This window comes from Ambystoma mexicanum, chromosome 9, assembly GCF_040938575.1.
Source record: "Ambystoma mexicanum isolate Mex_15411 chromosome 9, UKY_AmexF1_1, whole genome shotgun sequence".
Classification (NCBI taxonomy): Eukaryota; Metazoa; Chordata; class Amphibia; order Caudata; family Ambystomatidae; genus Ambystoma; species Ambystoma mexicanum.
In genome coordinates, this window is record NC_090931.1 from 1537704173 (window position 1) to 1537717326 (window position 13154).

Here is a 13154-nt window from a genome sequence, read left to right on the forward strand (position 1 = left end):
ACCGCCTGGGTCGTACCTTTACCACCATGGCGTAAACTACGTTTACGCCATGGTGGTTGGCGGACTTACCGCCCCATTCCGAGGTTGGCGGGGCGGTAAGTCCCCAATCCCCATTTACCCTTCCCCATTCCCATTTTTGCCCCATATGGCATAATGGGAGTGGGGAAGGCGTTAATTACGCCACCGTAAATTACGGTGGCGTAATTAACTCCATGGTCCCTTAGCGCCATGGATTTTAACACCTGCTAAAAGAAGGTGTTAAGTCCGCCATGGCGCTAAGGGACCTCGTACTCAGGCGGTAAGGGTCGGCGCTGTTTACGCCGCCGTAAACCCCTTACCGCCTGGGTCCTAATGAGGCCCTATGATGGGTTCATACAGGCCCTTAAAACCATGTTTGATCGCCCAGAGCAGGTCTATAGTGCCCAGGAATGCCTGTTAGACTTTCAGCAGGGATCCCAGGATATGCTCACCTATGTAACCCGATTCAAGCAATTGGCCAAGGAAGCTGATTGGTCCCCTGAGGTGAGTTTTACCCTTTTCAGGAGAGGACTGAATGAGGAGATTAAGGATGAGTTGGCCAGAGTGGCTTGCCCAAACTCATTCCAGGCACTAATGGACCTTGCCATGCAGATAGACTTTCGTATCCAGGAAAGGAAGGCAGAGAAGAAGAAATCCAGAGGAAATCCTCCTAGTGAAAAAACCCGGGAACCACTTTCTTTTTTTTTTTTTAAATGTGTTTTTATTAACAATTTTAACCACAAGACATTTTCAATACTTGTTACATTCACAGTATTCCTTTGTAATATTTTCATGAAACAATCGTATAGAAACTATAAAAAAGAAAGAAATGCAAAACGGTGTTAAACTCAAGTCTTGCGCTTTTTATACCCCTCCCTCCCCAACCTCCCCCCACCCCCCTTTCCACTCATCACATACTCTTGGGACAAGACTCAGGATTGGAGTACGAATCGACAATTGGCATTACCATGTTGTTTTTGCTCTACAAGTCACCACACAAAGAATAACAGTACAGAGTCTGGGGTAAACAATTGACTGGTAGCACGGGGCACTGCCCCCAGCTTCGCTGGTTGGCCAGGATGGTAAATAAGTCTAATTAGTCTGTGGACTCCCAGTACACGGTACAATATTCTAGGAAGGGCAGCCATATCATTTCAATTTCTGCGCGATTCGTTAACAGCTGCTGTAAGGCTTTCCATCTCATATATAGCGTAAGCTTTTATTAACCATTCCCTATTTGAGGGTAGCGCTATTGATTTCCATTTAATGGTTAGGCACACTCTAGCTGCTAGTAAGAGGTTGCGTGGCAAATACAATAGTGATTCATATGTTTCGTCGTCTTCTGATTCCACCCCAAACAAAACCAGTATGGGCGTTGGGCCCCTGTGGACCCCATCTATTCCTCGGATCCAGCCCAACACTTCCCGCCAATATACCTGAACCATAACACATCCCCACCATTGGTGCCAGTAATCGCATTGTTCACCGCACCCCCTCCAGCAGTAGGGGTATGTCCCGGGGAACATTTTGGATAATCTAAGGGGTGTGTAATGCCATCTCATCAGTAGTCGCACATTGTGCATCTTGTATTGCATGGAGACCGATGATGAGCATACCGCTCTATATATACCCTTCCACACCTCCGTTTGGGCTTCTATGGCTAAGTCAGCTTCCCATTTCACCTCTGACGGTGGGTGATGGCAATGTCCCCTTGTAATTAGTGATTTGTACATCTTCGATACTAGGCCTCTCGACGCCTGGGGAGAACTTAAGATTTGCTCAAACGGTGTCAAGGAGCGCCTTAGGGAGTTGCCCCAACTGGCATCGTGCAGGGCGCTTCTCAACTGGAGAAAAGACAATGGGGAGACATCCGTGCCCTGCAGGTCAGCCTACAGTTCCTCTCTGGTAGTAAACACTTCATTCTTCCACAACTGTCCCGCCTGGCTAAGACCCGCCTCGTACCATGACTGGGATTGCTGGATAGCACTTAACGAGTTTTGAATGGGCGGGGACCAAAAGCAACTCGGGGGTGAGGGCCAAGTTGTGATACCCTGCATGGACCGGGATGGGCGCCAGAGAGACCACAAAACCTTAAGAATGGGGTGTTTTTTAATCCTCTGTGTCATGGCTGACATTGGGACCCACAACCACTCTCCCAGGGTGACCGGCGCGAAGATGTCATTTTCTATTGCCACCCACTGTTTTTCGGGGCTTTCCCACAGGTGGTCCGGAAGCACACGAAGTCGTGCTGCTCTGTAATATTCCCCTAGGTCTGGGAAACTCATACCTCCCTCTTCTTTGGGTTGGATCAGTGTGGAGTATGGGATCCTTGCTCTTTTGTCGGCCCGTAGAAATCTCAATAGTATGCGCTGCACCTCTGCTAGGAAGGACTCTGGGACCAAAACCAGGAGAGATTGGAATAAAAATAGGAATCGTGGGGGAACATTAATTTTGATGACGGTGAAGCGCGCCGCCCATGACATGGGAAGTTTGCACCATCTAGAGATGTCGTTTTGGATAGCTACCCACAGTGGAGTGTAGTTGGCTTCAAAGAGGTCAGGCAGGGAGACCGTTATGTTCACCCCGAAGTAGCGGACTGAATCGGTTTGCACCTTGAAGTTCCAGTTAGACTTTAAGCGTAGTGCCAGATCGGTGTTGTCTTTTAAGGGGACGGCTATGGTTTTCTGTAGGTTGACCCAGAAGCCCAAAAGGGTCCCGTATCGTGACAGCTCCTGGAAAAAGGCGGGGATGGAGGTAGAAGGCTCAGTCAGGTATAAAAGAATTCATCGGCGAACATTGCTAGTTTGTACTCACTGCCCCCCCCCTGCGGGATCCCTCTTATCCTTGGGTTTGACCGAATGGCCTGGGCGAAGGGTTCAACAACCAGTGCGAAAATAAGAGGGGAGAGTGGGCAACCCTGCCTCATACCTCGAGTAAGGTTGAAGGAACGTGATGAGACGACCTTTAATTGAAACCTTTGCATGGGCAGAGCGGTATAATGCTTCCGCCCCCCGTATCCACGCAGCTCCCATCCCCACCCACTTCAGGACAGCCCTCAGAAAAGGCCACTCTACCCGATCAAAAGCCTTCTCGGCGTCTACTGACAATAAGAAGGGGTCTTCACCCGCTTCTCGAAGTGTTGCCATGAGGTCTAGGGTTTTTCTAACGCTGTCTGCCCCTTGCCGGCCTCTTACATACCCCACTTGGTCATTGTGGACCTGTTGCGGAAGGACCTGCGCGAGGCGGGTGGCCAATATGCTGGAGTAGATTTTAGCATCTACGTTTATTAGGGAAATTGGCCGGTATGAAGCACATTCTGTGGAGTCGTTACCTTCTTTGGGGATTACAATAATGATAGATTCAGTGAAGGAGTCAGGACCTTGTCCAGATTCTAAGATAGAAGTGAATAGTTTTGCGAGGAATGGGGCGAGCGTGTCAGAGTTTCTTTTATAAAAGGCTGGCATGAATCCATCCTGCCCCGGAGCTGAGCCTGCCTTAAGAGCTGAAATTGCTCCCTGCACCTCTGTCGCAGTGATCGGGGCGTTGAGCATTTCTAGGTGTTCTTCAGCGATGGGCGGGCGTGGCAGGCCAGCTAAGTATTCCTCAGTATCGAGGTGGGTGCCATTGGTCTCGGCCGTGTATAGTTCCGCGTAGAAATCGGAGAAGCGATTTGCTATGTCTTGGGGATTTGTGAGTGGATCGCCTAGTTCGTTTTTGACTTTGTAGACTGCTCTGTCCGCCCTCTGTTTACGGAGTCTATTTGCTAGCATGGTGTGTGCTTTGTCTCCTTTTTCGAAGAACTTCTGTTTGAGGTATTTAAGTTGAGTGAGGGCCTTGCCATTCCATATGTCTTTTAGTTCTTCTCTCATTTTCCTAACTTTCATTATGGTGTCATTGTCACTTACTGAGTGCTCCCTAAGGGTACGTTCCAAGCGAGCAATGTCACCTTTTAGTTCTTTCTCTTTGAGCAGCCTTAGCCTTTTTTTGGCTGCTCCTTCTGATATTAGGATGCCCCTTATAGTGGCCTTCCCTGTTTCCCAGACTGTGTTCAGCGGCATACCGTCTGTGTCATTAATTTCAAAATATTCTGTGATGGCTTCGGAAAGGGTTTCCTTAAAAATTGGGACTCTGCACAGCTGGTCATTACACCGCCACCAGCGGTCCGGGGTAGGGAGAGGGCCCAGGTCTAATTCTAAGGTGCATAGGTGGTGATCCGACCAAGCTACTATTTGGATGGTTGTTTCCAGAATATCACTCTCATTTTCAGCTCCCAGTAGCAGGTAGTCAATTCTGGAGAAAGAGCGATGTGGTGGTGAAAAAAAGGTAAAAGATTTTTCTCCCGGGTGAGTTACACACCAGGTGTCTATCAAGTGATGTTCCCTAAGCTGACTCGAGAATCTGTCGCCTTGGAGTGTGCTTGGGGGGTAAGGAGTTTTGTCGTGCTGAGTGCCAATCGCATTCTCGGTTTATAACCACATTGAAATCTCCCCCGCAAACCAGTGTGCCCTCCCTCCATTTTTCAATGAAATCAAATAGGGGTTCGATGAAACTCGATTGCCCTTGATTGGGGGCATAGGCAGTGCATAGTGTGATGGGACGTGTTCTTAGCACACCCTTGAGCGCAACATATCTCCTGTGCGTGTCCCTTTGTATATGGTTCACCTGCATACCCAGGGACTTACGTAATAGAATACCCACGCCCCCCTTCTTTTGCGAGCCGGATGCCCAGATTGCATCCCCTATGTTCTTCCCGAAGATCCTTCTCTCTTCGCCCTTCTAATCTCAAGACCCCTCGACTGCTCAGAAGATTTCACCTTATTCACCCGGGCAAACCTGGAGGAACGGGTCTTCGGAGGAGGCATGCTGTCATGGCCTACAGAACGCGCCCCTTTTGGACTTCCTGGTCCTTGTCTCAACGGGGCTTGCACTCCACGGTACTCCCAACGTGGCCGTCCACCGTGAAACACCTTCCTCGCTCTACACGTTGGACGTAGCGTGTTCTATTAATAGACCACGCCCCCCGCGGCTCCGCGCGTCTCAATGCTATTGCGAAGTAGCGACCAGACGTGTGCTCCGTAGCTCCCGGTATTGTTTCCTTGATTCTACCCCAACTAACTCCATTCCTAGTCTTTCCCTTCTTTCTTACTTCCTGGACTCGTGTGCTGAGTAGTGCACTTTCTTAAATTCCCGGCTTCCTGGATCGTTGCATCCCGGAACTTTGAACGCACGGTGGAGTCGGAAGAGACTCGTGAAGCCTTATTCAAGACCCGATCCGTCCGCAAGAAGGCATCGACCAAGAAATCAGGCAAAAATCGGACTTGGGTGAGAAGGGGGGGAACTCCTTGACAGAGAAAGGCAGATTAGAGAAATAACACAGTACCAACACTTTTAAGAAACCACAGCAAGTCAAGAAAGGCAGGGTCTACTGTAGGGCCAAAAGTTCATAGGCCATGCGCACTCTAGGAGAGAGCAAGGCGGAATGTGCCCAAGGTCACACAGTGGAAATACACTCGGTCTTTGCAGAAAAATGTCAAAAGAGGTTGGATCAGTCCAGAAAGGTACAGTTTAGCAAGTCGAGGGCCAACCCAGTTGGAAAGGCAAGGATTTACGGGACCCCTTGAACAGTCCGTTGAAAGGGAGGCCAGGCGGGACACAGTACCTTAAATGGAGAGAACGTTCCAGCGGTGGCAGTTGTTCCTGTCAGCGGGTGCAAGTCGTGGCTTCGACCAGGGGAAGAGATGATCTCGACGAGGAAGAAATCTGGAGGTCGTTGCACTGCCAGGGATGAAACCAGCGGTGGAGTTCCTCATTTAAAAGGTGCGACCCTTTTATTCGCGGTAGTGGTGAAGTGTGGCTATCCGGCCGCCCGGGTGCTTGGCACTGGCGATTCGACCACGAGACATCCAGGAAGGTGAAAAAAGGTGAACTGGTTGGTCCCACCAGTTCGAAGGGAAGAAGACTCTCCTGGAAGAAGATCTACTCTGTCGTCTGGGAATTGGTGAGGTCGTATAGCAAGGCTCCACCGGTGGTGTCGTCGTTGTAGATGGCTCAGCTTCTCCCCTCTTCGGATTCTTTAGGTCCTTTGGCAACTTCTGAGGTTCCAGTCCCCAAAGCCCTGCTTTTATGCAGAAAAAACCCCATTCAGCAGCCTAGCTGTCACTCAAACATGCTAAGTGGTGAGCCACTGGGCCAATCACACAAGAGTGCGACTTGAGTTGCCGAGGCAACTCAGTCCAGGGTGCCTATTCCCCCTCCCACACATCCTGTAGACCCCAGACAGAGTGGCACCACTTTTGGAGGCTTCTGTGCAGAAGCCCGCCAAAAAGTGGAACAAAGGGCTCAACTTGGGTTAGAGTTTCAGAGGCGAACACAAACGCCATTTTAAAACCGAGTCCTGGCAAGAAGACCCAACCGGGGAATTAATATTAAATAAATAACCCGGCGGTATCTTTAACATTGCACCAAAAAGTGGTGCGTTTAAAATCAATGGGAAAATCCCATAGGAAATGTTCCGGCGGAATATTTTGCGTGGTATCCACTGCCACCTGCCAGAAACTCGACATGGAGGGGACTGGACAGTGTCCCCTTGAAAAACAGACTGAGGGGCAATCGAATTACCCCTACCAGTACTTCCACAATATGATGGTTTGTACTGGTTCTGTTCACAATTTAAGACTAGTAAAACCAATGGTGACTTTACATGCCCTGGGAGACAGTCAGCCCCAGGGAATGGAGTCTATGTTTGGGGGTCACTAAGACACCCCTGTGTTACTTCACTGAGTGTGTTTTGTAACACACATACCAAAAACATATGAAGCCCTATGGAGTAAAAGACCCCATAGTCCATAAAACACACTCACAGTCAAAGGACACTCTCAAATCATGCCTATGAGTGGGAGAAAAAGAGACTCACTCTTAGCAGGAGAAAAAAACAAACCCCAAAAATCCAGCAAAGCTGCTGGGGGACTCACTAGGTTTGGGAAATTAGCCTTAACAGAGAATTCTCCATAACAGTACCCAATTAATGAACCCAGAATCAAGACTCATTCCCAACCACCTGCCTTAACCTAAAACTGATCACTACTCCTACACCACCTACCTGAGTGTTTAAATTGTGAATTGAAATGTGGAAACCTGACAGTGTAAAGTGGGAACCTGACACTAGCCTGAAGAACGTTTATGTCGAGGATCGGCACCTCCGCTGCCTGTATTGTCTACACCCGGACCATGATGAAGACTGATGCATGATATGCTGCGGCTTCCTAGCGAAGACCAAGAGGAACCGATATTGCAGGTTTGTGGCTTGGCTCAAGAAGAAGGCCTCTGACGTGGTCTCCGGGCGCAGTCACGCCTAGTCAAGTATCTGCAGGTCCCATGACTGTGCTCCCTCAGAGAAAAAGAGGTTACAGTCCTTTGAGGATGCTCCTTCCGAGGGGATCCCAAATAAGGCATAACACCACGCATCTGATCCCACGAGGGTCACCAGTGCTGCAGGATCTGCCCCGGGAAGGGCCTGCTTCCTGTCTCCCGCGCCGTCCACATTAAGTCTACCAGCTGGTCGATTGCATTTTGCGAGGAAGTATCCATGGGACCCGGTTTGAAAACTGTCAGGTGTTCCTGTGCCAAAATTGTGAATTCCTGGCATCCAAACATAGCCCGTAAGCTATTTTTAAACCCTGGATAAGATTAAAGAACTGGGTTGTTGGTTTTGTCCGAGTAGCCCAAGCTCAGGCACTTCCTATCAGATTTCAGATCATATGGCCAACCCTTGATCGATCAGATGGAAAAAATGTGGGTTTAAATGCAAACTATATTTTGCACATGTCTAAAAACTCCTAAATTTCGAGAGTTACCATCAAATTTCCCTCCAGGGAGGAGTCCAGAATGGACCTCCATAGGTATCTTCAGACGAGTAACCATTTGCTTTAAAACAGTATTTTCATTTTTTAAAGTCTGTACTTCCATGGTCAGGTTCTGTACTGCAGCAAGCAACTGCTGCATTTGATCAAATGTTCAACCAGGTGTTGCTTACTGTGATGACTAGTAGCGAATATTTTAATATAACAATGGTACTGACCTGAAAGTTGGCTGAGGGTCCCAGAAGTAGTGCAAAAGCCTCCAAAAAAGCTCTCAAGCTCCTGAGTGGGAAAAACAGGAGCTCGTGGAGTCTCTGGGCACTCTTCTGGGGAATAAAACCCAATAGTCTCAAGTGCGGAGTAGATTGTTCTGCTCCTTCTGTACGTGATGCTGAGGAAGTCCAAAAAGGGGTACAATACAGCAGTGGATAATGTAGCCCTGGTACAGCTAATGTTCTGTGAAGCCAGTGTTCTTCGTGACAGTGTTCGTGCCACGTGAAGCTGTCTCTGTTTTTGATGAAGCTGAAAATCTGCCAAAGGTGCAGAGAAGTGCGAGCACTAAGCTTGCTGGTTGTAGAGACGATGAATGGCAGCAGAGCTGCAGTTAACCGTTTACCCACTGTCGCTGTATGGAGTTTATGCTCTGCCGGCGTACAGCCATAATTATGCAGAGGCCGCCGAGTGACAGATAACCATATGCACCGTTGCTATGCCGCTTAGGGAAGCAAGGCAGCACATCCAGATTTATGGTGGGGCCACCGGGTTTTGGATAAACAAAGGACATCAATGCTGTGCCATACGTGAGGAAGTAACGCAGTACAACCGGGATTATTAGTGGCTGCGGGAAGCAAGTAACAATAAACTACAAATGTTGCTGTGCCGCGCGATGGAAGTAATGAAGCACAGCCATAATTGCAAAATGAAGCCGCGGGGCAGCAGAATGTTCGAAGCAAAGCAAGAGAGAAAATAGGGAGAAGGAAAGGCAAAAGAGATCAGGGAAAGTAAAAGCCCAAAGTAAGGGGAAAGAAGGTAACCAAACCTAGAGCAAGAAAGTAGAGCGGGAGGCAAGGGAGTAGAAGTAGCGACCGGTTCAAGTTTAAAGCAATGCCCTGAGCTCAGGGAGGAGCTTAACTTTATAGTTTTCTAGTCATTTGACAATGGATCAAGGGGAAAGAGTGGCCATTTTGAGAAACTCTAGACTGTGGCAGTGAAGTTACACTGGTAGAGCTCTTCGACTCCATTTTGGATGTGGCTGTTATTGAATGAACATGCATCCTTTTCTACCTGTGCCATAATGTCCAGTTTGGCACACGGTTCATGACAGATGCTCCGTGGTGTGGATGGAGAGTGGTTCTTCATACGTTCATCCAGTGATGCTTCGATGTGTAGATGGGAAAGGGTTCTTCATACATTCATCCAGTAATGCTCCCAGGTGTAGATGGAGAACGGTTCTTCCTAAGTTCATCCAGTGATGCTCCGAGGGGTAGATGGAGAAGGGTTCTTCACACATTCATCCAGTGATGCTCTGAGGCGTAGGTGGGGAAGGGCTCTTCATACCTTCATCCAGTGATGCTCTGAAGTGTAGATGGAGAACGATTCTTCATACGTTCATCCAGTGATGCTCCAAGGCATAAGTGGGGAAGGGTTCTTCATACGTTTATCCAGTAATGCTCCGAGGCGTAGATGGGAAAGGGTTCTTCATATGTTCATCCAGTAATGCTATCCGGTGTAGATGGAGAACTGTTCTACATAAGTTCATCTAGTGATGCTCCGAGGGTTAAATGGAGAAGGGTTCTTCATACGTTTATCCAGTAATGCTCCGAGGCGTAGATGGGAAAGGGTTCTTCATACGTTCATCTAGTGATTCTATGAGGGTTAGATGGAGAAGGGTTCTTCTTACGTTCCTCTAGTTATGCTCCAAGGCGTAGATGGGGAAGGGTTCTTCATACGTTCATCCAGTGATGCTCCGAGGCATAGATGGGAAAGGATTCTTCATACGATTGTCTCTGATAACCAGTGGGTAATACTTGAAGTCCATATCAAGTAATATCTTGCAAATTTTGACTCCCAGCACTCCCGCTGTTCTCATTCTCCCTCATCTCTCCTCTGCATTTGACAGGGTCAACCATTCTATCCTCATAAAACGAATCTGTAACACCATCCGCATCACTGACCGGGCACTGGATTGGGTGAATTATTTCCTCACTAACTGCCCTTCCCAGTTGTAACTGGGCCCTTTCTCCTCCACCACCACCCTCTCTACCTGCGGCATCCCCTAGGGCTCTATCCTATCACATTAGCTCTTCAATATCTATCTCGCCCCTCTTGCTCACCTGATCTCCTCCTTCTCTTCGCATTTCCAGTGTTATGCCGATGACACACAGCTTTCGTTTGAACTTCCCTCTATTTCCCTGTCTCTCATCCCTGATTGTTTGTCCGCCATTCAGGCATGGTGTGCAGAGAATGATCTTCGTCTCCCATATTGTGAGGCCAAGGACCTTGGGGCCATCTTCGATTCCGCTCTCCTTCACCCCTCACATCATGGACCTTTCCAAGAATTCTCACTTCCAGCTCCACCTCCTCAGAGGCATTCTTCCTGTTCTCACCTTCCCCCAGAAGCTCAATGTCTCCAGAGCTCTGGTCCTCTCCAGACTGGACTACTGCAACAGCCTCTTTCTCAAACTCCCTCTTTCCTCCTTTTGCCCCCTCCAGCTAATCCAGAATAGGGCTGCAAGACTTCTCTTTGGGCTCAAGCCCAGGGACCATATCTCTCCAGCCCTAACATCTCTGCATTGGCTCCTGGGGCTGCAAGGATCAAATTCAAGACCCTCGGCACCACCCACGAGGTCCTCTGGGGCCTGGGACCACGCTATCTCCAACTTTCCCTCCCTAAATACTCCCCTGGTAGAGCCCTAAGCTCCTCTAACTCCAACTCTTTGATTGTCAAATGCTTCTCCAAGCAGAGTGGGGGGTAGGTGTCTCTCCTCGGGTGGTGCCTACCTCTGGAACAGCCTCCCTGGCCCTCTCAGACTTGAGCCGGACCTCCTTAAGTTCCAGAAACTGCTAAAAACCCTGCTCTTCGCTCTTTCCCTTCCCTGTTAATTACTCTACTGCTGCTGTGACCAGGTGGCCTGATCCTCACGAATCTCACAGTCAATACCAGCACAACACCCTCACCACCCACCCCCACTGCACTGCCCTGCGGGCCCCTGCTTAGCGGCTCTGCATACCACGTTTGAGAGTCACCTGCACTAGCCCTTAGCCTGAGGTTCTCCTTCTTTGCTTCCCTTAGCACTTCCTTCCCGGTCCGTCCTGGAGCACTTGTCCACTCCTGTACTCGCCACTCCTTCCATCCGCATCCCCTGCACTTCTCCTCAATGCACTTGCACATCCGAATGCCACATGGCCTAGTGGGACCACGACTGTATGTTTACTGTTTTTGCCATTGTTATTATTTCCCCTGTTCCCTTCCCATTTAGCCTTGTTGCGCTTAGAAACACAATTCTGTTGCGTAACAGCCTTAAAAATGCTCAATAAAATAAAATTGCTCCAGGCTATGACACTTTTCCTGCATGATCATAGAAAGGTTAATCGGGTGGTTTGGGATCTCATGCCCCCCTTTGCAGACGTGATGACCAAGAACCAGTGTGGCAGAGAAGGCGAGGTAAAATAGAAGTGATGTCCATCCATGAGGAATTAGGCAATCAAATCTGAAGAGTGTCATACACTAGAAATGTACCACGATAGATTTCTGTGCTGTTTGTGACTTTTTCATTCTTACAAGAATATTTCAGGTTCTGTGCACCATAAATGTTGACCTCATGACCTTCAAACTTAAAATGTTTCTAAAATTCCCTAGATCAGAAAGTTTTACTATCTGGTGCAACGTTTTTGAAGGATGCTGTTGATTTAAAATGCATTTCTTTTCATTAGTAGCATTTTGAAACTTTTATTTATGGTCTCTTTGAGGAAAGATGGAGATGAGGAGGAAGGAAGGAATCGGGTTCCAGAGTTGCACATGCACCATGCAGCTTCCGATCCTGGCATTGAAAGTAAGTTTAATCTGTTACTGAGTGAAGACATTGCAGGCCTTGTTCAGGTCCATCCTCATCTCACTATGATGTACCCGTTCCTGCTTTCTTGCAGGCCTTGTTCCGGTCCCATCCTCATCTCACTATGCTGTGCCCATTCCTGGTTTCTTGCAGGCCTTGTTCAGGTCACTTCCTCATCTCACTATGCTGTACCCATTCCTGGTTGTTCATGTAACTTCCTCATCCCACTATGCTGTATTCATTCCTGGTTTCTTCCAGGCCTTTTTCGGGTCACTTCCTCATCTCACTATGTTGTACCCATTCCGGGTTTCTTGCAGGCCTTGTTCCGCTCACTTCCTCATCTCGGTATGCTGTACCCATTCCTGGTTTCTTGCAGGCCTTGTTCATGTCACTTCCTCATCTCACTGTGCTGTACCCATTCCTGGTTTCTTGCAGGCCTTGTTCAGGTCAATTCCTCATCTCACTTTGCTGTACCCATTCCTGGTTTCTTGCAGGCCTTGTTCATGTCACTTCCTCATCTCACTATGCTGTACCCATTCCTGGTTTCTTGCAGGCCTTGTTCATGTCACTTCCTCATCTCGCTTTGCTGTACCCATTCCTGGTTTCTTGCAGACCTTCTTCAGGTCACTTCCTCATCTCACGATGTTGTGTGTTGTACCCATTCCTGGTTTCTAGCTGGCCTTGTTCAGGTCACTTCCTCATCTCACTATGCTGTACCCATTCCTGGTTTCTTGCAGGCCTTGTTCCGCTCACTTCCTCATCTCACTTTGCTGTACTCATTCCTGGTTTCTTGCAGGCCTTGTTCAGGTCACTTCCTCATCTCACTATGCTGTACCCATTCCTGGTTTCTTGCAGGCCTTGTTCATGTCACTTCCTCATCTCACTTTGCTGTACCCATTCCTGGTTTCTAGCAGGCCTTGTTCATGTCACTTCCTCATCTCGCTATGCTGTGCCCATTCCTGGTTTCTTGCAGGCCTTGTTCCTGTCACTTCCTCATCTCACTGTGCTGTAGACATTCCTGGTTTCTTGCAGGCCTTGTTCCGCTCACTTCCTCATATCACTATGCTGGACCCATTCCTGGTTTCTAGCAGGCCTTGTTCAGGTCACTTCCTCATCTCACTATGCTGTTCCCATTCCTGGTTTCTTGCAGGCCGTGTTCAGGTCACTTCCTCATCTCACAATGCCAGACATATTCCTGGTTTCTTGCAGGCCTTTTTCAGGTCACCTC

General features: G+C 48.7%; 1 protein-coding gene across 4 annotated transcripts in view; it reads left to right on the top strand.

Annotated features, from left to right (window-relative positions):
* The window catches only part of LOC138489469 (zinc finger protein 436-like), a 246579-nt gene that overhangs the window by 128455 nt on the left and 104970 nt on the right, over window positions 1-13154 (top strand). For all 4 annotated transcript variants that reach the window (XM_069617200.1, XM_069617201.1, XM_069617202.1 and 1 more), the window contains one exon: window positions 11849-11926. In XM_069617200.1, the coding sequence (XP_069473301.1) occupies window positions 11849-11926 (78 nt within the window). The remainder of the gene's footprint in view (window positions 1-11848; window positions 11927-13154) is intronic.